The sequence below is a fragment of the Poecilia reticulata genome, linkage group LG22, assembly GCF_000633615.1.
Source record: "Poecilia reticulata strain Guanapo linkage group LG22, Guppy_female_1.0+MT, whole genome shotgun sequence".
Taxonomy (NCBI): domain Eukaryota; kingdom Metazoa; phylum Chordata; class Actinopteri; order Cyprinodontiformes; family Poeciliidae; genus Poecilia; species Poecilia reticulata.
In genome coordinates this window covers 24,224,105-24,233,889 of record NC_024352.1, presented here as the reverse complement: position 1 = coordinate 24,233,889, position 9,785 = coordinate 24,224,105, and the positions used below count along the sequence as shown (strand labels likewise).

At 38.4% G+C, this 9,785-nt stretch overlaps 1 protein-coding gene across 5 annotated transcripts in view; it reads left to right on the top strand.

The window, feature by feature from the left end:
- Positions 1-9,785, top strand: part of tonsl (tonsoku-like, DNA repair protein) — a 26,465-nt gene that overhangs the window by 5,013 nt on the left and 11,667 nt on the right. For 3 of the 5 annotated variants that reach the window (XM_008399888.2, XM_008399885.2, XM_008399886.2), the window contains exons 2-16: positions 1,778-1,830; positions 1,918-2,013; positions 3,177-3,319; positions 3,650-3,833; positions 3,916-4,045; positions 4,630-4,801; positions 5,330-5,444; positions 5,519-5,670; positions 6,631-6,783; positions 8,115-8,240; positions 8,403-8,601; positions 8,683-8,738; positions 8,831-8,920; positions 9,130-9,202; positions 9,310-9,473. In XM_008399888.2, coding sequence (XP_008398110.1) covers positions 1,806-1,830; positions 1,918-2,013; positions 3,177-3,319; positions 3,650-3,833; positions 3,916-4,045; positions 4,630-4,801; positions 5,330-5,444; positions 5,519-5,670; positions 6,631-6,783; positions 8,115-8,240; positions 8,403-8,601; positions 8,683-8,738; positions 8,831-8,920; positions 9,130-9,202; positions 9,310-9,473 — 1,878 coding nt within the window. In that variant the 5' untranslated portion in view covers positions 1,778-1,805. Of the gene's footprint in view, positions 1-1,310; positions 1,526-1,600; positions 1,633-1,777; positions 1,831-1,917; positions 2,014-3,176; positions 3,320-3,649; positions 3,834-3,915; positions 4,046-4,629; positions 4,802-5,329; positions 5,445-5,518; positions 5,671-6,630; positions 6,784-8,114; positions 8,241-8,402; positions 8,602-8,682; positions 8,739-8,830; positions 8,921-9,129; positions 9,203-9,309; positions 9,474-9,785 lie in introns of those variants that run through there. The other 2 variants (XM_008399890.2, XM_008399887.2) reach the window with 2 other exon arrangements.

The window sequence follows — 9,785 nt, the reverse complement described above, 5'->3', positions numbered from 1 at the left end:
TAATAATAATAAAATAATTATTTTATCGAAATATTTATTTCCAGAGCAAAATTTTACATTTCCACTCAGAAATATTTGAAAGCTAAAAGAAAGTACGGAATGCCAAAAGAGCAACAATGCAATGCGATAAGGAAATAATTTTTTAACCACATTTAAAAAACAAACAAACATTGTGTATAAATTTATATATCTATGCAAAGTGTAACACAATAAAGAAGCAAATAAATACTTAAATGCTTATATGATGTCGATCATTTAAAACTGTACATAAATAGATAATCCGTAGTCGTAAATTAACTTCAATTTTCATTCTTTGACACTTTTGAAATAAATATTTAATGGAAACTTTATTCTCAGAATTTAGCTAAATTTTACATTTCCATCCATTCTTCAAAACTATAAAAGAAAAATGTACGGAATGCCAAAATTGCCGCAATGCAATAAAGAAATAATTTGTTAAATATTCACATAAGCAATATTACGGAAGTCTTACAATGTCAAAAAGGGATATGAAACAAGTTTCAGTAATATAAAAAAACAAACAGAATTTCCTAGCAGAATTAATGTTTTCTTAATTAAATCTGTATTTTATTAAATCTGTTCAACATAGCAAAATTTAGTTCAGGTTCTATTTTAGCTGTGAGCTAGAAATAATAAAATGCAGGTCAGATTTCTATTTAGAAAGTGTCACAACCTTTTAGTTTAACAAAATAATTGTTAAAAGTTTAAAATCATAAAACAACTTCATAATCACAACCAGCTGCAGTGCACGTACTGGGCAGAACACAAGGGGGCGCCAACTCCACATTTACTCAATAATAGTAGATACAAAGGTAGTAAGAAACTAAAACATTGATGTCGATTTTATGTGCTTAATGTTTCACCACATTTAATTAAATGCTCAAGCTACGTTTCTTTTTACAAAAAAGAAACGGAGAAAGAAAGCAAGCAATCTATAATGAGTAATAAAAAAAACTATACATCTTTGCGCACTTTATCTAGGTGATATTTAAAATATAAATAAAAAACATACAAGTGTGGCCATAACATGTTTAATATTTTCCAAATCTGTTCTAACTTGAATGCTGAGATAAAAATAAAAATAAAAAACATATATATATTTAAAATTGTCACGTTGTGTTGAAGCACTTGAGAAAAACAGACTAAAAACTGAAGCTATAATTGAAATTTAAATTTGATTCTGGTTTAGGCCATGTTTAGGCTTCTTCTTAGTCTGTACCTGATTCAGGTATCAACTTTCTGCCCGTCATTTTGTGTGTTAGGAAAGAGTCTCGACTTTAACGCGTTAATTTCACCCTGAGTTTTGACTGTTAGACTGACTTTTACTCAGAAAGAAATATTATTTTTCATGACGTTGACGCATTATAATTTTTACGCTATATTTTCTGAGAAATACGTAAATAAACCTCTAAGCTAAAAAGATGTAGTTGAAAATTGAGTTTTGTGGAGCTGTCCTGTTCGATGTTTCAGATAGCGGGACTGTGCCTTGCAGACAAAACTCCGGGTAAATTAACCATCGCTGTCATTGGTTATCGTCTTCCTGGCGGGGAACTGTGAAACTTATTGTGTATTTTGAGCCAAATGTCGGGGATGTTTACTAAGATGATTACAGTAAATAGTTGCTTTTTTTAATCCGACACCCAAACCGACCATGAATGTTGAACGCGCAGACAAGCGGCAGTTAAAATGAGCTAAAGGTTGTTCGGTTTATCCTTTAAGAAACCAGCGCGAAGCTAAAGTTGTCGTTTCCTCCCAGCTGCAGGTCTGCCGCTAGCTAAACAAAGATGAGCTCCTCTCGGGAAATTAAACGCAAGTATCTCTTTGTTTACGTGTTTTCCCTGCTAGTTTTGAAGGAGGATGCTAACCTCCGCGCTGTTGTTGTTTGTGTTTCATCAGAGCTGCAGAAAGCAAAAAGCAAAGCTCAGGCTAACAGAAACTTGAAGGAAGAGGCTAACATCTGCAACCAGCTCGGAGAATTGCTGTCCAGGACTGGTGAGACATGTTTACACTTAACATTCTACTAAATAGTGACAAAAATAGTTTTTAAATACATAAACACTATGTTGTGATCGTTTCAGACTGCTGCATTAATTTGATGAAAAGTTTAGTGGAAGGAAAAAGTGTGACGTCAAAAGTTGCACTAGCAGCCTTGTCTGGATTCTGAAGCAGTAAATGAATGAACTTTGTATTGAGGACATTTCTGCTTTAAAATCCTTTCTTCTTGTTCTTATGTAATCATATTTTCTGAAAAACTGAATTTGTGCTTATGAGCTGTAAGGAAGAATCATCAAAATTAATAAAAACAAACTTTTGAAACTGGTTTAATCAGACGATATTGTGTAAAAGTTTACCTAGCTGAATTTAATTATTTTGTAATAACACTGAGTACACATCTACGTTAAAACATTCAGTTTTATTCTCTACCAAATTTAAATATTTGATTTCCAAATGTATGAACATTGAGAGGCAAAGGGGAGTTGCAGCCAAATCCCTTATTTGTTTGTACAAAAATGACCAATAAACTTAATTTGGAATTACTGAAATTAAGTGACTTTTCAAAATACTGTAATTTATTCAGTTTCACCCATATATTAACAGTATTTTTGGTTTTAATTTTACTTATTTCATACTTTACGTCTTACTTCAAACTCTTCTGTAACTTCTGAGCATCTTTGCGACGATACATTTTACTCAGGGCTGCAGCTAACAGTTCTAGTCATTTATTATTCTGTCAGTTATTTTGATAATTAATTGGATTAAAACATTGGCACATTTTGCAGATATTTTTTTGCTTCAATTGCAATAACATGGCTTTTTTTTTATTAATAAATGTACAGCAAAAAGATTTTATTTTACAGACTTTTAACCAGGTGAAGCTAAACATGCTACGTGAGTCTGGGGAGAACATAATTACAGAAAATTAAGGTTTTCATATCAGAAATATATACGGTACATATATGTTGGCTTAATCATTTCTCTGAATGTGTTATTTTTCAGAAAATGGCCATTTTTAGAGTCTGTATGCTCCACTTAGCGATTAATCGATTAACAGATTAGTTGAAAATTATTCCAATGATCGATTAATTGTTTCAGCCCTTCTTGGATTCATGGTTCCTTGTTTCAGTTTGTCTTATTGGGTTTATTTTGCACCTCAGGTGACTATGAGGGCGCCATTAGGGAGCACCAGCAGGAGCTGGCGCTCTCTGAAGCGCTGAATGACGTGATTGGACGGGCTGTAGCAAACCGCAAAATAGGAGAGTGCTACGCTGAGACGGGAAAAATCGAAGCCGCTTTAAAGGTTGGTTTTCCGTACAAAAAAGCCTTGTGTCATTAATGATCAATTAGATTAAAATCAGTTTCAATCGATTAACTGATGACGTCCGCTTAGACCTTCTTTTAGCGTTGTAGTTTAGCCGCCATATGTTATGGAAAGATGGTCAGTCCTTCTGATACAAGAGAAAATCTTAAGTTTTTAAGAAAATAGCCGCTTATCAATTCATTGCTAGTCGATTTACTCATTAATTGATAACTTCCATTCCTACATGCGTCGCCTTTAACTCTGATTCTGGAGTCGTAGGTTAAGGGTAATGTTTCTGCATAAGGAAGTGTGAGACGTTTTGCTCTCCAGCACCAGCGTTGTCACCTGGACCTGGCCCGCTCTGTCGGGGATCATGCAGAGGAGCAGAGAGCGCTGGCCACCATTGGTCGAACCTTCCTGTTCCGGTATGAATCCGACCAATCAAAAAGCAGCTTAAAGCAAGCAGAGGACGCTTTCAGGAAGAGCTTGGCTGTCGTGGATGAACGCCTAGGCGGTGCGTGTCGTTTTTGTTTAGTTGATTAGTGAGTGATGTTGAATGATTTTCTGTAGATTATGTAATTATTTAATATTTTTAGGGACGGTGCCTGAGCGAGAGATCAGAGAGATGAAGGCTCGTCTCTTCCTGAACTTGGGTCTGGTGTGTGATCATCTGGGGGAGCAAAAACGCTGCAGCGAGTTCATCCGACGGAGCGTTTTCATCGCAGAGTAAGAACAAGCAGATGGTTCATTTATCTGACATCAGCTGGACCAGCGGAGTGATGTCAGCACATGGCGGCCATTTTGTTTACTGCTTCTGCTTTGAATTCATATCAACTCCGTGACAGAAAATCAGCAGCAGGCAAAGATTTTTTAATGGGGAGAATAAAGTTGTAATATTATGAAAGTGCAGTCATACGACGATAGAGTCGAGATAACATGAGAATAAAGTAGTAATAAAATATTATTGGGTTATTGAGCATCTTTTGAAGTGATACTTTGGTTTTATAGATAATACTTAATAGAAATACTTAATCTGATCATATTTTCTTGTAACTTAACTAAAATTCTTGTAGTTTTGGTCTAATTCTCTGTCGTACAACTCAGATATGAATAAAAGCCACTTTTTGGAAATACTTTAGTAATTTCATTTTACAAAGTTAAATCTGCAAAAACAATTATTTTGATGAATTGATCAAATTGTCCCCTGATTGAAATGTCTTATAAGTCAGGACGTTTTGTCATTAATTTAGTATTTCACGCTCCACTGATTGCCGATGTGCATCGTTGCTTAACCTGGTGTTTGTCTGAAGGAAGAGCCAGCTGCTGGAGGATCTGTACCGGGCGAACTTCAACCTGGGCAACATCTTCTTCCGCAACGGCGAGCCGTCCAGCGCTGTGCGCTGCCTGGAGCAGGCCAAGGACTGCGCCCGGAAAATGAAGGACAAGTTCAGCGAGAGCGAGTGCTTCCACTGCATCGGCAAGGTCCGAAACAAGTTTATTTCATTTTAGTTTAGTTTTATTTCGCTGCTACTTTTTTTGTCTAATTCAGTTAGTTTACTAGTTTTTATTAATTATTATTTAAATATTGTTTAGTTTTAGATTAGTTATTGTTAGTTGTAGTAGTAGTTTTAGTTTTTTCAAACTTTCATTCAAAGATTATTGTATTGTGATTATGTAAACAGGGCTGGACAATATGGCTGAAAGCTTTATCACAATACAAGTGTTTCATAGCAGTTTATCAATAAGTATTGATTAGTTTTTTGTTTTTAAATATGTGAAATATCACCAAACTGGCGGTTTAACCTCCAGCTTTATCCACAGTTTCTTATCAATTTGAAAGGCTCAGAAACTGATTCATATACACAAAAACCAAGGATGTTGTTCACATAATTACAATATTCTGCGTTGTTTTATAAATGCACAGCGCAGTTCCTCATTAATTACCGTTTTAAATTATGTCAGTTATTGGAAATGTTTCCATTCTTAGTTTAATTTAACTGGAATCAACAGGTTCAGCTTTCTCTGGGCGACTTCGTGGCAGCCCGACGATCTCTCAAGAAAGCCCTGCTTCTCGGCTCGCAGCAGCCGGCGGACAAAATGGCCGTGAAGAAAGCTTTCAAATACGGTGAGAAATCATCTCCTGCCTTGTTTCTGGCTTTGTTTTTGTAAGGCAGTTGCTTTTATTTCAATATTCTGCAGCTGATAAGGGGTGTAGGCTGGAGGAGGAGCTGTCGGAGGATCAGGGCAGCAGACCCAGCTCTCACCAGGCTGTGGAGCTGACCGAGCAGCTGGGGGATCTGTGCTGCAAAGTGGGCTGCTACAGCAAAGCTCTGGACGCCTATCGTGCTCAGGTGAGACGTAAAACTGGGCCATAAATCCGTTCCAATTACTTATTTCACCTTTGGTGTTTGGAGATTTAACTTTTTGGAAAATCTGGATTTTTTTCCCACCAGTTCTGAAGGGCGGCCATCTTGTTTCACAGCTTCTGTTTATTTGGACTTTGAATTCAGGTCAACTCTACGATTAAATATTAGGACCAGGCTCAAAAAGGTTTTATTTTGATCATGAAGTCATAATATTACCAGAATAAAGTCGTATTAATACTACAGTCATATTGTTACCATATTATAGTTGCACTAATACAAGAATAAAGTTGTATTACCAGAATAAAGTCAAAATATTGGGATAATAAAGTAGCAATTTTATAACAAACACTGAAAATAACAAAAAATTAAAATGAGGGATGTTGAGCATCTTGTGAAGTTATACTTTGGTGTAAATTTTACAAATAAAACTTAATACTTAATGTTTTAACACATCATATCAGTAGAGGGACTTTAAAACAAAAAGAGCCACACAAACCTGAGCTGCTCATGTCAGATCCTCATAACTGAAGATGTTTTCTGATTAAGGCGAATTTTGTCTTGTAATTTTATAAAGTTATTTTTTAATTAAGATCCACACTGACTGGATGAGCTGGTCACCAGCTCTTCATAACGCCACTTGTAATACATTATAACAACTTTTTTCTTGTAATTTTAAGACGTTTTCTGGTAAAATTGCGTCTTTATTCTCGTAATTAAACAACAATTCTTACAGCCTAATACTTCAGAAAACTCACAGAAAGAATGCTTGAATTAAAAAAACACTTTTTGAAAATACTGTCAGTTTTATTTAGCTAAAAAAACCCGATCTGTTATTAAAAAAAATACGAGATTTTATTTCTAATCCATATCGAGAAGCATCAACATCTTCGCCTGTGAACTCTCCCTGCCGACTTTCTCTGCGTTTGTTTTTGTTTTGCGGATCAGCTGACGGCTGCGGAGGCTTTGGGGAAGCCGGGTCGGGAGCTGGCCGTCATCCACGTCTCTCTGGCTGCGACCCACACCGACCTGAGGCAGCACCGCCAGGCCGTGGAGCACTACAGGAAGGAGCTGGCGCTGCGCCGCGGCAACGCCGCCGAGGTGCCGATGAGCAGCACGCTGCTGCGTCTTCTGGACTTCAGCTCACTGAAAATCAAACAAATTAAATGAACAGGAGCATTAAGTCGCAGGGCATCATCAGAAACGACGTCATGAACCGATTACTGAAATAATCGTTAACTAAGTGGAGTGTACAGGCTAGAACAGTGCTGAAGTAACAAGGCAATCAGCTGTAATTAGGTCAAAACTGTACAAAATCTATACACTTTGCAAATAAGATAGAAAAAAACCTAATTTTTCTGTACAAATATTAATCCTCCAGTAGCAGATTTAGCTTCAAATGGTTTAATTTCTGTTAAAATATCATTTTGCTATCCAGTTATTAATCGCTTTATCAAATAATAAACAGATCAGTCCTATGCTGTATTGCTGTAAAGTCGAGCAGAAAGTGTTGAGCTTTTTGCATATTGATTATGGGGGAAAAGAGAGACTACATTTCCTAAAAAAAATTTTTATACAATTGTGTAGAAAAAAGAAATTTCTGAGTTTGAACAGTCACATTTTTTGTGGGAAGAAACCTAGGAAAAAAAATTTCTTTCAGAAATTTTCTACAAAAACGACATGTCCGAGTTTCAAAATGTGAAAATTTTCAACTTTTGCAACTCAGAAATAAAAAAAATAAATAAATAAAACAAAACAAAAAAATTCTGTTTTGCCTTCTGAATTTTCAACTTTTGGAATTCTGAAATTTCAAAGATTTTCCTGTAAAAATCTAGAACAAAAAGTTTGTCTCAAATTTTTGAATGTTCAAATTTAAAAATTTCCTTATTTTTTCAAAAACATTTTCTCATTTATTTAGCAGAAACTTACTCCTCCCTTTATTTTTGTTTTGAGCCAGACTACGACTCTGACACATCATCATAGTTATTGCATTATAGAAAGTACAGTTTTATTATCTAAAAACAAAATGAATTGTTTGCATTTTTGTTATATTTCAAATATTGCATAAAATACGTTTAAGTGGATAAATGAAAAATTCATGACAAAAGTTCGTTCCGATTACTTGACTAATCGCCAGAATAGTCGGTTGAAAAGACCGACTATTCCTTTTGCACTTTTGAGTTTGTCTTTGTTTTGGCACTTCAACACTTCCATATGCACTCATACAACTCATCCAAGCCTTTGCATTACACCACTGATACTGATATCCACAATCCATTGTCGTTTTTGTTAATAAATATTCATTTGTAAGCACTTTAACCGCAGCATGGACAACTGTTTCTGTTACGACCCTGAGCCAGTCGTAACAAATGGAGTAACAAAAGGAGGGGAGCAGTTAAGGCTGCAGTGTTGATTGTTTTTCTGTGTCGCAGGAGTGCAGCACGTGGCTGAACATCGGCGCCGCCCAGGAGGAGAGCGGCTGCAGCTGTGAGGACGTGGAGAGCAGCTACAACTCGGCCGCCAGCTGTGCTGAGGCGTCAGGCCAGGCCCGGCTGCAGGTGAGCTGGTGAAGTGGCCCCAGCAGAGCAGAGCGATTTATTCAGCCTTGGAGAAGCTAATTAAATCGATAAACTGTAGTTTCCAGTGTGTTGTTGCTGATGGCAGCATCACAGGCCCCCTCTGTGGGAGCTGTTGATGGAAGCCGGCTCTCGTTCCTGCAGAAGCGGGCGCTGCGGCTCTGGCTGGCGTCCCGGCGGCGGCGCGGCGCGGCGGGCGATGATGCGTTGGAGGCGCGGCTGCAGCGGCTCTGCGCGGCGGAGAGCTGGGACCCCGAGGGGAGTGAGGGAGAGGAGGAGGAAGAGGAGGAGATGGAGAACAGCGAAGCTCTGGATGACAGCGACGTGGTTCTGTCAGACTCGGGTACGGCGGCGTTCATCAGAACCGAGAGAACAACAATCAATCAATCAGTTGATTAATTGATCCTGTTTGGTTTTTCTGCAGACGACGATCTGGACGGTTACGACAAGATGGTGTCAGGAAGAAGGAAGAGAGGGAGGGTGAGTGGCACAAGCGGCCATTTTTAATATCTCGGTTCAGACATTTTCAGTTTTAACCTGTGACCTTTCACCTTTGACCCTCTGTGCTGCAGTGGAACAAGAGGAACGAGAAAGGAGAGACGTCTCTGCACAGAGCGAGCATCGATGGAGACCTGAGGCAGGTCCTGTACCTGCTGGAGCAGGTGAGCAAACCAAACGCTTTCATCTGTTCGTTCGTTTGTTCTTTCGTTCGTTCATTCATTCATTCATTCATTCATTCATTCATTCATTCATTCATTCATTCATTCATTCATTCATTCATTCTCATTTTCCTTCCTTCTACTCTTCCATCTTCTTTTCTTAAACATTTGAAGTTAAAACGCGGAGTATCCTTGAGCTGTTTGTGTTTCAGGGTCACCCGGTGAATCCCAGGGATTACTGCGGCTGGACTCCGCTGCACGAGTCCTGCAACCACGGTCACCATGGTAACCTGCTGTTTTTCTGGTTCATTTATCTATTTTTATTTTGTGGAAAATGATCCGCTGGGTTCATGTCGTTCCTGTTTTGTTTTTTTGTTGTTGTTTTTCCCCAGGCATCGTAGCCGTGCTTCTGGACCGCGGCGCTAACATCAACGACCCCGGCGGCCCGCTCTGTGAGGGCGTGACCCCGCTGCACGACGCACTCGCATGCGGAAATTTCAAAGTGGCTCGGCTGCTGGTGGAGCGAGGCGCCTCCGTCACGATCCGAAACGCAAAGGTTTGCGTTTTCTTTTTCTTTCATGAAAAAGAAGGAGGATGCTCTGAGTCGTTCATGGAAAAATGAAAACGCAGCTGCAGACGTGATAAAAGCAGGTTCAGGGTGTTGACAGCAACATGTGGGGGCAGGGCTCCTGCAGGAAACTGATTTCGCCGTTTTCCAGTTTAGGGAAAGTAAATAAAAGTTTGAAGATTTTGTTTTAGAAAAATGTCTAAAACAAACTCCTCTTAAAGAGCCTTCCTTCCTTCCTTCCTTCCTTCCTTCCTTCCTTCCTTCCTTCCTTCCTTCCTTCCTTCCTTCCTTCCTTCCTTC